This window comes from Corvus hawaiiensis, chromosome 7, assembly GCF_020740725.1.
Source record: "Corvus hawaiiensis isolate bCorHaw1 chromosome 7, bCorHaw1.pri.cur, whole genome shotgun sequence".
In the NCBI taxonomy this organism is placed as follows: domain Eukaryota; kingdom Metazoa; phylum Chordata; class Aves; order Passeriformes; family Corvidae; genus Corvus; species Corvus hawaiiensis.
Window position 1 is genome coordinate 32937643 of NC_063219.1, and position 17669 is coordinate 32955311.

Sequence of the window (17669 nt, forward strand, 5' to 3'; positions counted from 1 at the left end):
CCCTTTCTTCACTGGCTGGGATGGTCTTGCCTAGTTCCTCCTAATTCTGTTTGCTCTCCATTTCAAAAGGAAAAGCACACAAACATCTGAAGAAAATCCAGCTCATACATTGCTATGTTTTATGCAGAGGAAATGTTCATAAAAATTGACTCTGAGAATGCATTTTTAATAGCAATGAAGAAAAAAAAAAAATTTTTGCATTGGAGATTTAACCTGCCTGTACTGGGATCTGAAATCATTTCACCAGGCTAAGATCCAGACTCATTTCACCGTCGTTGCAAGCATCTAATTTAAGAGCAAAGTCACCCAGGCTTCCCTCTATAATTAACCACAAAAGACTGATGGCCTGAATTGTTCTGCTGAAATACCTCAAATTTGTCTCATCCTCCCCGCTGATTTAAGGACTTCATCTAAGGCCTGAAGTCAGGTAAGAGGACTTTCAAATTTAAAAAAAAAAAATAAAAATTAAAAAATAAATAAATAAAATAAGAAAAAAGCACAGAAGGCAACCCAGAAACCTAGAACAGAAGATAGCTTTAAAAATACAACAGCCAGACAGCTACTCAAGGTCCACAAAATATTTAATGCCCATTCACTAAAATGTTACAAAATTGAATTGTGTTTACCATTTAATGAAGCAGATGGACAGAGCATGTGCTGTTTTCTCTGCATAAAAGCCCAATCAAAGTAAAACAGCATCCCTTCTGATGTCCACATGTTGGTAAAATCGAGGGATTAATAACGATGCAGTCAGAGTCGTAGTGCTTTGCTTCAAAGAAATTTGCAATTGAAGATTAATTTTAACAACTTGATGCACATCTGATAAATAGCACTAGAAATACAGAAAATACATGTTTCAAAGTTGTATTTTCATGCAATTATTTGAAAAGGCTTTGTCACAGTGGCATGAAAATTGGTTACTGTCTACTGGTTTGTAATCATTTCTGCCTTAAATTGGTTTTCAGAACCCCAAGTACCTCAGGCTGGATGTTGTGAGCGTTTGGCATTTCTGAATGTTGATCAGTCACACTCCAGAGCAAAGTGTTTGCAAGCTCAGTCTGTGATTTTCTTCCCAGGTTTGCCAGTGGCCAGGAGAGATGAAACCACACACACATCAGCATCTACAGCTCCAAAGGGTGGCAAATCACCATGAAAGGTATGGAACCAGCACACTGGACAAGATTCCTGTGCAGACTGTGGGAAAAGCACAGACCCAACAACAGGAAGATGCAAGGCCTGGTGAAGGAGATCTGGGTAACCCATTTTTGACAGAAACTCCCACCATGGCAAACTTTGGGAAAGGAAGAAACTGCTTACACACCCATATGCCATCCTGAGTTGTGAGAATGCCTCTGGACACCCGGGACTTGGGCTGTATAAAAGTGGTGCCTCTGGAAGAACACTTGGGGACCCGCACCACCAAGAAGACCAGAAGAAGAAGGGCCAGCTGGACTGCAGGGACACATGGTGCTGACTAAAATCTGTCTCTCTTTCTCTTTCTCCCCCCTGTCTCTTATTATTTCTACCCCTCTCTGTCTCAGTTTCTCTCTCTCTCTCTCTCTCTCTCTCTCCATCTCTCTCTCTCACTCCTTGCTGTTAAATAAGATCTGTACCATTGACTTTAGCATATGGCCTAGTTCATACTTTAATTTGGACCCTAACATTATTTCAGGAGTGAGATCCTAACATTATTCCAGCAGAGCTTAACATTAGTTGGTGTCAGAGGTGAGATTGTAACACAGGGTACTAGTCCAACCCCAAGTTCACAGGACCTGGCACACTTTCAGTGGGCACTGGTCCTGTGCCGTGGTGCACAGTGGGTGGCCCACCCATGCCATACCCCTCTTCCCAGCTTTTAAACTATCAACACCTTGTCTAAAATCTGTTATTACAATAATATAAAACTACCACAAACTGTTGCAATATTTTCCTTATATTTATTTCATGGGTGTATCATGATCCAATCCAGTACAGGAGCCCTTCACTCTGACCAGCAGCACAGGAGCTAGAGGCAGATTACATCCAGACAACTGGTGGCTTTATTATGTAACATTTCTGAAAAGGAAAATGGGATTGAGTGGTTTATCCTAATGTTCAAGGATTGGGGATGACTGGATTAAAGTTTTTTAGTCACTGTTCTGTTACTCCTACCAAGACTGGCTTATACTGTGGAGGACAAGGGATGTTGCTTAGAGGAAAGGGTTATTTGCCCTAAGCTGTACTGCTTGGAAGCAAAAGTTAATATGGATCAGATCCAGCTTCATGAATTCCACATCTTGTAAGAATGGAGAAACTCCTGTAAGGCTGGTTTCTTCAAAGCCATAGCACAGTGAATTAGAACACAGCTACTCCCTGAGCAGCAGGGCTACCTGTAGTTTCATTAATATCCAAGAAAATATCGATAAAATCTCCAACTGAATTTACACAACACATATCCCAGGATGAAAACTTAAGTAACTCTCAACGTAACAGCTACATGTTTATGAGCCCTTCTAGTGTTCTGGGGAACATTTTCAAAGCACCTACCATTGTATCATTTCAAACTGCATCACAAATGTTCACTACCCGAAGTGTAAACCCTCCTGGGAAGCAGGTATCGTTACATTCAACTACAGTTTGGTTTTGTATCACAAGTGATTTGATGCCTCCAAACTTCCACATTCGACTGCAAGCACTAGGATAACTTCCAGGGATGTGAGTGTATTTTGAAAGAAAAAAATGAATAATCCATAGGGGAAGCACAGACAATAGCTTTTATACATGTCCATAAATCATAAATCCAGGCACAAAAAGCTACTCTTGGTCAGTGGCAAAATAATGAAACCCAAAATAAACCATTATGTTTCTTCCAGAATTAGACTCTTTGCAAGTTTCTGAAAGAGTCTTTGGGCATGGACCCAAAAAGGAGGAAAAAAGGTCAGAGACTTGAAATGGGATGAATGCACTCACAATCTTTTTCAGAAGTACCAACTGGTTCATCTTCCAATTACTGTTTCCAGAGGCTTTTTGCAGCCTCCACTTTCACTGCTCCATGCTCAGGGTCTGACTCCGAAGGTTTTGGGGCCTTACAGCAAAGTAGGACCACAGTATCTCAGCAGCTGGCATGGTCCAAAGAGCAGGGACTTATCTGGGGGGTCAAGATACCAGCAGTGGATTCAGAATGAACTCTCCAAGTCAGTATACACAAATAATTATAACACAGACTGCAGCAGGTTAAAGTTATCTCTATATGGCATGCTGAAGATATTCAATTAAATTAATTCCTTATATGCATAGAACTATTAATATTCACCAAAAGTCCTTGAGCAAGAAAGGTCACCATGAAAATAATCCTAAAGTTCTAGTTAAATGTTTCCAGTCAAACCACGTGGAGACCCTCAGCTACTTCCTTTCCTAATACACAAACTTGCTGCCTCTTTTTCCAGTTTGATGGGATTGTTTGCAAATATTCTGTTTATGTAGTGATTTTTTTTAAATCAAATCACTTCAAGAGAATGAAATCCTCTTCACTCCCTTCTCCTCTGTACGGAAAGACACTCTCCCCATTCCAGAGACAGCCAATGCAAACTGCAAATCACATCAATTCACAGCTATTTTAGAAAAACTGAAACAGAAAAATGGAAAATGGGGATAACAGTATTAATTTTTATCCACTTGATACTTATCCTATCTATTCAGACTTCAGAAAAATGCTTTTGTTTCCCTCGATGCTCCAACTGCAATTCAATCTTGGATGACGATTGAAGCCCTGTCACAATATAAATAAAACTTTCCGAAACGCTTAGAATTGAACTGCAACTGCTGAAGTACAAAACCACAGAAACACAGAATCTTTGGTGTCATGTAGCTGAAGAATTGAACCCTCGAAAAACCAGTAGCTGCTTTGAAGAGAAATAATGAAAGGTCCTACAACCCTGTACACCAGAAAATATGGGATATTTCTGTGATTCTGACAGATTCAGAGCTGAGGGCCCCTGTACCAGGAGCCCTGGTTCAGAGATCCATAAAGAAACAGGCTTTTCTTGGTGAAAACAACTCACCCTCACCCAGATTAACCTGCTGGCACCCTCCAAATCCTGTTTTTACTTAAAAGTTTTATACTTGAGGTGAACTTCTGGAGACTCTCAAATTTCATGCTTCACCAACATCAGAGAAGGCTGTATGCTGAATGCATTGCCTTTGGGCAGTATCTTAAAAGCCAACTAACTTCTGATTTTTCCCAAATGATATTAAATCTTGATAACTGAGAGCTGTTTTCAAACACTTGAAGGTAAGGCACAGACACCTCCAAGTCTCAGAGGACTGTAGCATGCTCAGAAAATAGATGTATTTTTCATAAGTATTACTAAAAACTTAATCCGTAAAATGCATGAAAAGAGCTCATATGATAACAGGTAAGGAATTTTTCTGGTAGCAAAAAGAGTCACAGAGACAAGAACAACAATGAAATAGAGCACAAAACAAAAAGCAAACAAAAAACAGAAAGGGCATTGCAGTGTCAGTGGTTCATCAACGTCAGGTTGCAGGAGACTTACTCATAATACGAAAACATTATCTCCATAGGAACATTCTCTTTCTCTGATGGGATTAAAATAAGAAGCCTGATTAAAATTAAAAACAAAAACTTCATTCAAGGCAGAACAAAAACAAAAGGAGAATCTTTTCCCATGTGGAAAAAAACCTAATAATATCACCTGGAAGTTTCCATCTCAGTGGAACAAAAATGTGAAACCCTTGCTGATTAAGAAACACCTACCCCTATGTTTTCTCCAGGACCAGTGGAAACTGATGAAGGGTCCCTTAAGATATCTCACAGAGCTCACCAGTTTATTTCATGGATTTGCCTCAAATGTTCATGAAATTTAAAGGATTTACACTCTTGAAATGTCTCTCTCCAACAATCAGGGTTCTTCTAAACTACACTGCCTATTCTAAGCTTTGCACAGATAATTCTGAGCAAGTTTGGTTTCTTTATTTTTTACAGAAATTATTAGGGGAGGCCCCAGACCTCCCTGGATACCATGAAAGAGAGAAACTGGAGGACTCAGAGGGACGAGCTGTTACAATGCATGACATGGGCTGATGAGTACAGGAATGGAAACACGAGACATGCAGACAATGCAGCTGTGCCTTTGTGTGTGCTCATATAAAATATCCAAAAAGTATGGACAAAAATTATGGACAACTATAAATCAGAATAATGAGGTATCAGAGGAACTGAAGCCAGCCTGAGTTTTCTCAGGACAAAACAATGCTGCAGCTTTACTGCACTGAACTGAAGGCAACACACCATCTCTGCTGGTGCACTTCAAAATATACCTCCAGATCTTCACAATGACCAAGGAACACTCTCAGAAGAGTAAAAAACCCCAGTGTTTCTATGGGAGTAGCCCTTAAAAAAGCAGACTTAGAATAATTAAGAAATACTTGGACAGATGAGCTATTTCACACTGACACAGCACATGGGGGATATTCTAAATTTGTGTCGTAGGTGTTTCTTTGTTTTCTTTTTCCTGATAGGAACGAGGATAACGAGAGACAGCACTGGAACCTGCAACACTGAGGTCTGATTTGTTGTTAGATTTCAAAGACCAGTCACTGGTTCCTGTACAGCAAGTACAGGTATCCAAAGGATAAGGTACTCAATCCAGAAGAGAGAAATTGGGTGATGTTTTTAAAGGGCTGAAGGAGTTCATGCATCGAAACTCTCAGTGACTGGAAAAAAGAATGAAAAAAAAAAAAAAAAGAAAGTATGAATGAGTTACTGTAGCCAAAACTCTGCAGAAATGCATGCACAGATAATTTATGTCACATATGTGTTTCACACTCCTACTGTTCTGCAGCACTCTGTAAAACCTGCTGTTATTACATGCTATACTGGCATGTCTATTACTTTTCAACAAGAAAATCATTACTTTGGCCTGCCTCCTGGTCTTGCTGAGTTTTGTATAGCTCACCTGGCCATTTCAAAAACACAAGCTGAAAAATTGTCTATAAATCAGATACTTGACAGAAAAAAGAAGTATTCTGCACTATTTAGCACAGCCAGGGCTGTACTGCATCAAATTCTACTGTCTGCTTTTTAACAATACCATCACTTAGAAAAAATGGCACTAATATAATGGTTCAATATTCAGTGTAATGAAGTGGGCTCAACAGCATTCTACCAGTCACAAAAGAGACATTACTGTCTGTCGTTTGTGAATAAACTTCCCTTCGTCGTGATTTAATCAACCTTCATTTTTAACCTGCATACATAAAACATTACATGCTAGAAGCCTTAATTACTTTGAAAAACACCTGAATAATTTAAAGTACAGCTTTATCCATACCAAGAACCTCAAGAAACTCCTTAAGGGCAAAAGCCTCCCAGTGATCTGTCAGCTAAATCCAAGAGCCTTTGCAGAACCAGTTAACTCATTTTCAGTGACTAAACATTGCTTCTACAAATACTTTTAAATACAGACTTTGTCTACCTATTATGTGCAGGGTCAGGAAGAAAGATGCAATGCAGGAAAACAATGTTTTAGATTTGGCCAGGTCTCAAGAGCAAGTCCCAATACACCAGATGTAAAACAAGACTTGTTGGGAGAAAAACACCTCCCTGAGGTACAGAACAAGTGATCCACCAAACAGATAGAGTCACTCCACTGGAGCTGAGTGGACATCAGTCATCTGCACAGCCCAACATGGACCTGCTAAAGCCACCAAACACGTGGTAATGTGTTTTCGTGGCTGCTTTAACCAAACCACCATATTACACATTCACAAGGAAGACACACATCAAGTTACTTTCACTGCAACAGTCTGTGCAATGAAAAGAAAGGAAAAAAAATTAAAAAAGAAAATAACTACTTTCCTCAAAAAATTTGTAGCAAAGGAGATGCTGTATAATTAAAATTCTTGCTCTTTCAAGGAGGAAAATAAAAACAAAGAAAAAAAAAAAGAAAAAAGTTTTCAGAATTCTGACAGCCAGATCAAGGTCCTGGCATGAGAGTTAACACCAGCTCACGGATGAATGCTGACCACACCCAGCCAAAGGGCAGCCTTTGAAATGCTTTCCATAGTCACAGCTGCAGCTTTTAGATCCCGAAGTAAATATATATTAAGTTTTGCCAAGTGCTGCATGGAAATCAGTAGAATTCCATTCTTCAGTCTGCAGCTCTTCAGGAAAAGTTCTCTTTAACTCAGATATAAGATAACGTATTATTCCTTTCCTGTTACAACAAAGATTTACAGTAGCACATAAAAAGGAGAGGAGGAACTTTCTATCATTGTCAGGCAGCAGAAAGGGAAAAAAAAGAGAGATGATTGCAATAAAGGTCGTTTTTATTCCCTCGTAGGAGTTCATTTGTATCAACTATCAACAATAGTAAAACTACCAGTAATTCACTGATTCACCAAGGCACCCCCATCACTCCATCTCCTGTAGACTGCAAGCCATTACATTTCCCTGGAATACTACCTTTTTCCAAGGGCCAAAAATTTTTGCTTGGGCATCTTTCTGGAAACCATTTCTCATTTAAAGACATCAAAAGGTGCAGAGTTCAAAATTTACCTCAGCAATTCTGTTCCAAGGGTTAAATTGCCTGCCTTAAGAAATATGCTCCTTATTTCACTTTCCTTTCTGCTTTTCTTTTCATTTTATGTACCTGTTGTTTCTCATTATGATTTGTGCAAGATCAGGCACTCAATTGCAACACACAGCGGCACCTGGAAGGAATTTCTTACACTGTGTCTGTTTTCTCCCTTAGCTGGTCACAGCCAGAGATTTCCATCTCATCCATCCCATCCCTCCTATTTATGTACCTTGTTTCCACCAAGCTCGTGCCAGCCCACATTTTAGATGGTGGATGTGCTGAAGTCCTGCTTTTAATGGAAATCCACTACAGTAAAATAGATAATGCCATTCCCCTCATTAGGGGAAGTGGTTTCCATGTAAATGTGACTATGGCTCATTACTCCATACTCTACTTGAGCACACTAAGCACAACACAGACAGGCAAAAAAAACCACCCTGTTTTTCTCAGGTATTTTGCAATTTGCTGACAATTTTTGTGTGCTGCTCCTCTCCTCCTTATTACCAGTGTAAGTGCAAATTCCTAGAAATGATGGGAAGACTCACAGTGGTATGAAAGCAACACTCAGAGCTGGGTCTTCAGCATCCACAGATCATTGAGAAATAGGTGAGTGGTTAAGAGTCCTTCCTGCTCAGCTAAGTCACACAGGATTGTGCTGGCAGCAGAAACAGAGAAGGGATTTTCAGCCCTTATCTGCTGGGGTTAGATAAACAGGGAATACTAATTCTACCCAAAATCACGGAATTATGCAGATAAAATACAGCCTTTAGCACTATTAACCACTTCAGGGATAATCATTGAAAGCTATACTGGTTCATACCCAACATTCATAAGTATGCTCTTTATTTACTATTTTCCTGGAATAATGGATGGAGAATGGATGGTACAAGAAAATCAGATTAAACTGATTTTCTAATACAGTCTTTTTTTCAGCACTACACAAATTTTCTAATGTGAGACTCCATTCACAGAAACAACATACATTGAAATAAATACAAAATCTTCCACCTGGAATTTCTAGGCTGCATAGATGGTCTTGAGGGTGAGTATTAACAAAGTGCCATAACCCCTCAGCAGGAAGAGCACATGTGTTACCCCAGACACCTGTGAGGCTCCTCCACTGGCACAGCAAACACAGATATATATGGAAGTGCAACACTTTGGTAGCAGTAACTGCACCCTAAATGACAACCACTGTGATTACTATATTTCATATCATCTCAGGTTTCTGCCTTGAGGGCAGAAATCCAGACTCTTTGCCAACTACCAGTAACACCAACTTCCTGAGACTCCTCTGGATTGTGAGGACACTCCTAAATCTTAGTGTTTTTCTCACAGAAGTACACAAATATCAGAGAGCCAGACTCGTGTTGACCACAAGCCACTGTCTTACTAACAGACCACCGTAAGTGAGCTACCTCTCTATGGCATTGCTCAGTAACATTTTAAAAAGGCAGTCAGCTTTCCCCAGACGTGCACTGGAGATCCATCACAGGCAACTCTGATATTTCAAATTCCCAAAACAACACACCTCAAACTCTGCCATTATTTCTGAAATTGTAGCCTTCAAGGACCCACCCAAGTCACACAGAAATTTTGCAATCAGCCAAGAACAGAACAAGGGCTTTTACTCTCCAGTTTTGTAATCTCCATCCTCTTTCAAGTTAGTGCAACTCTTCCAGATACATCCACCTATGTAGAGCTAGGAAAAAAATCTCAGCTACAGAAGATCGTATGATCTATAAACCTCCAGAAAGACTTAGACTCGTTTTGTTTCCTCCTGTCTATTTCAGATTCTGAGTGGTCCTCATAAGCATCTCTTGTGAAACTGAGACCTCTCCACAACCTGCAACTCATTCATTCATGTCAGTGTATCTCTTTCTTGACCAGGGTGAAAAAAAACACTGGTATGTTTGAAAAACAGCAAACAAATACCTACAAACATGTAAGAAACAGACCCAGTGTTGCAATGAAAAAGACAAAGTCATGCAATGTAGTTGTACCAGGCCTAAGCCAAGTGAAAAAAACAAACCAAAATCATACAGCTGCTTTTAAATATATGCATGTATTCACCATCTTCTATGTTTGTTAAAGCTGCGTAGCAAAGAGAGAGCAGCAGCACTGGACAGGGAAGCCACGTATTAAGGACCTGATTTGCACAGCTTTTGTGTTTCTGGAGGTTACATGGACCAGTTCCAGTCTGATCCCAGGAACCCAATACCCATCAAGAGCTGGTGCACCCCAGCATCAGCTTCTTTAATTTCATCCTAAAGGAATCCAGCTCACAGTCTGAAACTGCTCTGGGGTGCAAGACAAAATTCATCAGGGTCAGTCAGGATTTGTTCACTGGTACATTTTTGATCCAAACTAAAACACTACCATGGCTTTTCCCAAAAGAAACGTACTGCAAGCCAAGGGAACCTTCTTGAACTGCCCTTACTCAGGCCACCCAACTTTTAGAGCCATTATGTGTTTATTTAGAATTGTTATTAGACCACTGATTTAAACAGCTCTTCCTAAAGACTCAAAACTGCCGCACACCATCACTGCTAATTAAGTGTACTTAGACTCAAACCCTTGCTCTGAAAGACTCCCCCAATATATCCTAAAGGCTTTGATTTAACTGGGCTCTGAAGCCTGAGGATGGGAAAGGGGGAAAGGAGGTCAGCAGTCTCTGCACTGCCAGGAGCAGAGAGAACAAACACGGGGGATGAATGATCACTTGCACTGACAGTGTTTGATTTACGTTCTTGCACTTGCCCAGCACTTCAAGCAAGTTTAACAGTTTTCCCATTGGCATTCGGAATTCTCTCCACATTCTCAAAAATAAAACTTCAATATTGGCCTGGTTTGTTATTTGGAAAGCTACAAAATGCTTTTCTTTCCTCCCCAAAGGAATGTAAATTGCAAATATTGCCCCAGGCAGTCTAAAATATGCCCCCAAAAGCTTTTAAAGAACATTATTTTCCTTAAATTATCACATTGTTTAATACTCTCTAATTGATTTTCTTAGGCAATATCCTCCAAACGCCAGAGGGGTTTTATCTATTTTATCTTAGAATCAGTCAAAACTACAGATTCTCTACATAAATAACACGTAGTAAGTTATGTGGCTGTTACCAGCAGTGTTAAGAAAGATTAGAAAAGGTCTTTTAGCTTCAGCCTTGGATCTGTAGGTCATCCAATGTCCTTCCTAATGAATAAATACAGTAATTTATCATCATCAGTCACCACCAGCATTGTGCTTTTTACTATCATATATTAATGAACATCATTCGATGCAGATGAGTGAAGCATATAAGTGTATGATTAAAGTGAAAAGGGACAGAGTTTGAGATATCCAAGATTCTGTGACTAATGCATCGACTTGAAATATGACACAGGTCCCGTAAGACTTACAAAGATGGTGTCAACAAGTTACAGGTACCTGGTGGCAGGACACAGGCAGGTGTGGCAGCAGGTGAGATGACCTGTGCCTTTGGATGCAATGTTAAAGGAAGTAAAATACGTGAAATACAAACTTGTACACCTACAAGTCCTTCCATAGGTCAGACAAATTTCAAAGCTCTGTTAGTTTCAAAAAAACTCACAGCAAAACACAACAACAAGAAAAACTACGATATCCCTCTAGGGATCATTTATTACATTCTTTACCACCACCATGGGAAGAGAGTCAGTGGTCATATTTGTGTGTCACTAACACATGCATGTATTCTCCAAATGCCCCCAAGTTATTAAAAAGCGATAAAATGATGGCTTTCAAATTTGAGAATAACATCAAACAACATCTCTGCTTAAAGAGTTCCTCCCTCTTGTTAATTATCAAAACAGCTTACCTGAAGCAATACTTTCAGTTGGAAGATGCTGGGAATAAAACACTGACGCTGTTTTTTAAAATAGCTAATACAATATGTATATTCAAATATCTGAGGCTACTAAGTAACCTGCAGCGTGCCTGCAATTCTTTCTAACACACAAGAGCCAAAAAGATTGCCCTGTTTCACAGTTTTTGATTTACTGCATTAAGTAATCCCTTTAATCCACCTGCAAGCGGAGGGCTCTAAATGCTGGAAGTCAGGTGCTGGGTGATGCTGCCTAGGTTCCCACACGCTGCTTTGCAAGCAAGGCACATGGCAAAAAGGCACAGGAACCATGAGGGGAGGGTACCAAGAGCAAGAGAGCATCAGCGTGATCACCTTGCCTTGTGTCCACCAGCAGACACCTCTTTGTGGTTGTGCCCCAGGGCAGAGGGTGGATAAAGCACTGGAAGGGTCTTGGTAAAGTTTTCTGCATTAGGAAAGTGAATTTCTGACACTCATCTGACACTCACCACTTGTGAATTTGAGATGTACAGAGAAATACCCTCATGTGCAAAACATATACGGCTCAAGCTCCCCGAGATCGTGCATGCCCTCAGAGCACTCACCAGATGTCACAGACAAAGATGCTCCTCAATTAACATCAGGAGCAGATGCTCACCAAAAAGAAGATCCTGCTCACCCCTGCCCCATGGATCTCAGAGCAGAAGACAAGAACTGCAGTGAAGATGGAAGACAAGCTTCAGGCTTTTTGTGCCAATCACCACAACCAGGTACACAGCTGAACTACATCGAAACAGTCACCCAGCAAGGAGAAAATAAATAAAGACCACATGTACTATTGGAAAGATGACACATCCTGTGCCTTCCTCTAGAATCTGAATCCTGAACAATATTACAAACCACCACAGGTAATACATTTTCTTATAAGCTTCTCGTGCCACTGGTCACACAGTCAACAGATATTGCAAGCCTGTAATCCCCCTTGCTGGATTCAGCAGAGATATAGTATGGCATCTATACAGTGAAAGAAATAGAATTTATAAGTTAAGATTCAAATGATAGCTCTTTATGAAATATTCTGGGCATAATAATACAACCTTATTTCACCACTTCTATTGGCTTTTCTTTCCTACTGTTTGTGACATTGTGTTGAACCTTGCAATCCAGTAAGTTCGGGTAGAGCACCACAGCAAAGCAAGGTAAAAGTTCCACTAGGCTGGTAAGCAGGGAAAATGCAAAGTCACTTGGGAATATGTACTAGAACTGGATTTCTTATTTCAGCCTGAAGCCAGCTCTGAACACAAGCAGGAGTGGGGGGACATGGACCTGACCACCTAAGTCTTTCAAATCACTGGAACTGTTGTGTGTATGTGATTAAGAGTTCAAGTTTCTGCCTGACCCATCAAGCTCGAAATTACCTGAGTGGGGCAAGGGAGAGCCCTTTCACCTTGACAAAACCTCATTAAGGTGAATATTGCTCTGGACAGACACAGCTATCCATCAATATCTTTCCCACTACAAGATTAGAGTCTGGTTTTGGGAAAAAGAAGCAAAACAATGAAGACATAAAAATAGAAATTATTTTGGCTTTAGCCACCGAAAAAATAAAACACAGATAATTGTCTTTTGTTCAGATGTACTTTTAGAATGTGCCACTTGTCTGGTGACCACAGGAACTGGTCCTGAGACAGAAAAATTCAACTCCTTAAATCCTGACAGTCAAGCAAACAGTAGCCAGTTGTCCTTGTTTGTTTACTAAACATGTAATTTAAATGCTTACCAAAAAATGTCCCTAGTTAGTACAGCACAATGTCTGATTTGATTTGTCCTTTACCTGTTTCAAGAAGAATAATGTAGTAGATTCTAAAATTATATACAGTAAAAAAAAAAAAATCCACTTTTTTTTCTGTTTTAAAATCAATTTTAAAAAGGCATCAGGTTCGGAGAGCAAAAGAGGCTCAGGAGAAAATGATTATAAATTTCAAAGGTCTGTCCTCTGCACACACAAAGAACAGTGAATAGCACCAGGTGGTGTAGATCATCTGGCTTTTTGTAAACAGACTGAAGCCTCACAAAGGTAATACCTAGAGGAATTATCTTAGTTTGTCATCTGCAAAGACAGCAACATTCATCAACCAGCAAGTCATTCAGGTACATTAGATTTTTCAAATATGCTGTGTCCACTGACATATTTGAACCAAATGGTTTTGCCTTCTGAAAAAGATCACTAAACAACCTTGTCCAAGACCCCAGGACAGTTCTTAAGAGCTACAAGATGACAACCACTCATTTTCATCCTCTAAAGGGAACTGAGGGAGCCACGTTCACTCCTGACACAGCGCTCAAGTGACAGAAGTCTGAGCACTTGGATAGAGCATTCCAGAAACACAAGTAATTTACAGCTATTTTCCTTTCTACAGATCTACCACCTGAACATAAAACTGTAATTTTTGCAATAAATATGACTCATCAGTCAGCAGTGAGGTGAGAATAAATCTGGCTAATTCATCAAATCGAATACCAAAACATCAATAGCACTGTTAATGGAAGTTGTTATTGGATGCCTTGTCCCAGGGGAGCCTTGGTGTAAAGGTACTATCAGATCAAGTGTTGGATATGAAGTTGTATCCAATTATTTATAAGGTGATGGCTGTGGGTGCCTCAGTCAGCCAACTCAAGCTTTTCTTTAAACTGAAGAGTTCCAGCATTAGCCTGCTGTAATTTGAAATCCCAGTTTGGGTCACAAGCCTATACATTTACCAGAAATGCTTCACCTTTGGTATGACTGCTCTCAGAGGTATCTGTAGAACCAGACTTTGGAATCAGGAAAGAGATTTAAACTTAGAAGATCTTGGTGCAATTCCTTGTTCTTTCTAGGACTTCCTACTTCTCTACCAGAGAAGATTTGCTGGCCCTGCTGCCTCAGGAAACCCTTCTCAGAAAAGACACCTTCTTGTTATGAATAGATACTAAACTCCAAGTATCACACTAAGTTCACACAAGCACACCAGCAACACGAAATGTGAAACATGAGTACACAGACAGAGATGGATTTATTAAAGACCCTAAGAAGGATGCATTTTCCATATGAGCAAGCCCATGAGAGTGCTGTGGAGTATGGAAAAGTGGATTGAATATATGAACCCCTCTTCTTCTCCCCATGCTCACCACAGCATCTGCATGCTCACTCTGCAACTTCAGCCATGACAAGCCAACAAAAAGCTTTGAAACAATTATATTCTTCTGTTGGGATCACAGCCACACCACGCTGCTGCACTAACAATGGTTTCCAGAACAAACCTGAAGTCAGACACAGCCTCTGGTCAAGCCCTGGCCAGGGCTGAGCGTGTCCCATGGATCTTGGCTGCTGCAGAGGTGCATGAATGGACATCCACAACCCTGGCCTCATTCTGCATGGAGCTCACTGCAGGATTCAGGCCTCCATCCTTATCATGGGCATTCGAACCCACAGAAAGACTTGCTATTCACTAAAAGCAGCATTTTGCATGCCATACTGCATTATCTCCCTGGCACCTAAGACAACAGGCAACCAAAGCTGATTCAACATCAACTTTAATCAAGACAAGCAAATTTGGTCTGAAAAACCCAATCCAAATATACAGGACTTCACATCTACACTTCATTCAGCCAGGCCCACAGACAAACCAGTGACTGCCACATCCACCACTGACAGAGGCTGAGAATTCCACAGCACTAAGGCAATCATACTTCTATATTTAGGACAAACTCTTAATATTTAGTGTGCTTTACATTGATATCTTACTGCTGTTCCTCCTTACAACCTAAAAAAGCAGCCAAACTGGTAATTTTTCTCATACAATATTAATCCTGCTTTGAAAAGACTTCCACCTCCAATAATTGCCAATTCAACATCTCTGAACTGAATATAAAGAAATAGAGATTGGTTAAGTTCAAGTACTTTTTATTACATCGAATAGCAGTATCCCTCTAAAGAAAAACAATGTCCTTGAAATTTATGAGCTCTATGAACCTCTGAGTCCATTTAAAATGATCCTCACTTTTCCATAAATTCTATTTGCATAGAATTTAAGCACCGATGGAAGTTACCCATCTATGTCAGATCACGTAACTTATGCAATTAATTTATTCAAGAAAGATCAAATGTATTATTTTACCAGCATTACATGAAAATGTACCATAGTGCATACATTTCCGAGCAGAAAGCATGCATCTTTAAATTTATTTAAATGAATGAGTTCACTGATACTGGACGGACCCCTCAGAGCTGAACGTGGGTGTGCTTGCAGGACTGGGTACTCGGACTCGGGCTTTCTAAAGCAGATCTGAGCCCAGCAGCTTCCACTGCTGCTGTTTTTCACCCAATACGAGTGTATCGACGGAAAATTAAGCTCCGCGTATGGATGTAGCGGAGAATGAAAACGTGAAATGCAGTTCCCCACGTCCTGTGAGCCCATTCAGCGTGCCGGAGTTCCGAACCAAAAGCGGAGCGCACGGACATGTGCAAAAAACCCCCTCCATTGGCGTTCGCATATTTTAAGGTGTTTGGGGGCGAGGGAGAGCCGAGCGCTGCCCGGGGGCCTCTCCCGCCGGGTGCCGAGGGCAGGTGCGCGGCTGCGGCTCCGGCACGACCCCCTCCCCGCGCCGGGTGCCGAAGGGTCCCCGGGGGCCAGTCCCATCCCTCCCGATGCCTTAGTGCTGTCGCCCGGGAACATCAGGCACAGCGATCTGGTGATGGAAACTTCGATTTTGTGACCATGACATCCAAGTTCGGCTGCTCCCCGGTACCATCTCTCATATGCGGACGCCGCCCGATACTCGACAGCTAGCCGGTACCGAGAAACACCGCTACCGAGAGGCATCAGCACCCCGCCAGCCTCAGCCCCGCCAGCCCACGGGGCGGCACCGTCGGGCCAAGGGACGTGACTGCCGCCCGGCCGCTGCCAAAATCCCCCCGGGAACCCTCCCCGGCCTCCGCGGCCGCTCCCTGCCCGCCCCGCGCGGAGCGGGCGGCGATGAGGAGCGCCCCGCACCGCCGGCAGCCCCGGCCGCTCCCGCGGTGCCACGGCTGCTCCCCGCGGCCAGGGCAGCATCCCCCCGCCCGTGCGTCTCCCCCGGCGCAACTCGCGGGGAAGCGGAGCGCAAAGTACAGCGGGACCCGCTGCCACCGGGGCCGGGGCTGGGATCCAGCCCCGATGTGGATCCCGACGAGGCTGAGTCCCCTCCGGGCGGCCCCCAGCGCATCCCCGACACAGTTCTGCGGGGTTCCTTCTTCTCCCCGACCGAACCGCCCCGAGGGCGCCCGTGTCCCCCGTCCCCCTCCCGCATACTTTTCCCCAGCTCCGCACAACTTCTCCGGGACGGCGGCCGCCCCCCGCCCCGTCCATCTCCGGCCCCTCGCCGGCGCCTCCCGCCGCGGCTCGCACCTGGTCGGGCTGCGGCGGCGGCGGGTTCCCCCTGCCGCCCGGGTGCGCCGGCTGCTCCTTCATGGCTGTCATCGCAGGGGCTCGGCGCGGCGCCTCTCACTGCTGCTGCGGCCCCGGGCACCCCTCCCTCGGCGCCAGCCGCATGACACCAGCCTCCCCTGGAAGTGGCGCGGCGGAGGAGGAGGAGGAGGAGGAGAAAGAGGAGGACGGGCGGGGGGCGCGGAGCCGCCGCCGCGGCAGCGCCGCTACCGCAGTGCCCCGGCGCGCCGGTGCTCAGGGGGCGCCCGGCCCCGCCGTGCCCCGCGCCGGGGGGCGGCCGCGCATCAGCGCCGGGCGCGGCCGCGGAGCGCCCCGAGCGGGCACGCTCTGCCCGCCCGCCCCGCTCCCCCCGCTCCGCCCGCCGTGGGCCGGCCCGCCGCCGCCAGCAGGTGTCAGAGCCGCTCCCGCCGGCCCGGGAGAGACCATCCGCGCCCCCGCCACGGGGGCGTCGCTGCCGTCTGCGCCGGGGCCGCGCCGCCGAGACCGCCCCGAGACCGCCCCGCGGGGACCGGCCCCTGCCGCTGCTGCCCCGCCACCGGCGGCGGAAACCGCGGAGGGGCTAAAGGGAAGGAAAGGGTGAAGGGAGCCCAGCTACGCTGTTTGCTTGCTGTAACGCTTCTGGTGCCCCGCAGCTGCGGACTTGCCGGGCAGGGCAGGAGCTGTCCCGCCGCTGTCCAGCCCCGCCGCTGTCCAGCCCCGCCGCTGTCCAGCCCCGCCGCTGTCCAGCCCCGCTACGGCGTTTCAGCAGCGACAGCAGCGAGCGGCCAAAGGCGCATCTGCCCATCTGTACCGGAACGTGCCCC

At 43.8% G+C, this 17669-nt stretch overlaps 1 protein-coding gene across 3 annotated transcripts in view; it reads right to left on the minus strand.

Moving 5' to 3' along the window:
- Nucleotides 1-17669, minus strand: part of DPP10 (dipeptidyl peptidase like 10) — a 451512-nt gene that overhangs the window by 233227 nt on the left and 200616 nt on the right. The window contains exon 1 of one of the 3 annotated variants that reach the window (XM_048309458.1): nt 16828-17083. The exons of 1 other annotated variant lie outside the window; for it this stretch is intronic. In XM_048309458.1, the coding sequence (XP_048165415.1) occupies nt 16828-16899 (72 nt within the window). In that variant the 5' untranslated portion in view covers nt 16900-17083. Of the gene's footprint in view, nt 1-16827; nt 17084-17669 lie in introns of those variants that run through there. One more of the 3 variants, XM_048309456.1, reaches the window with a different exon arrangement.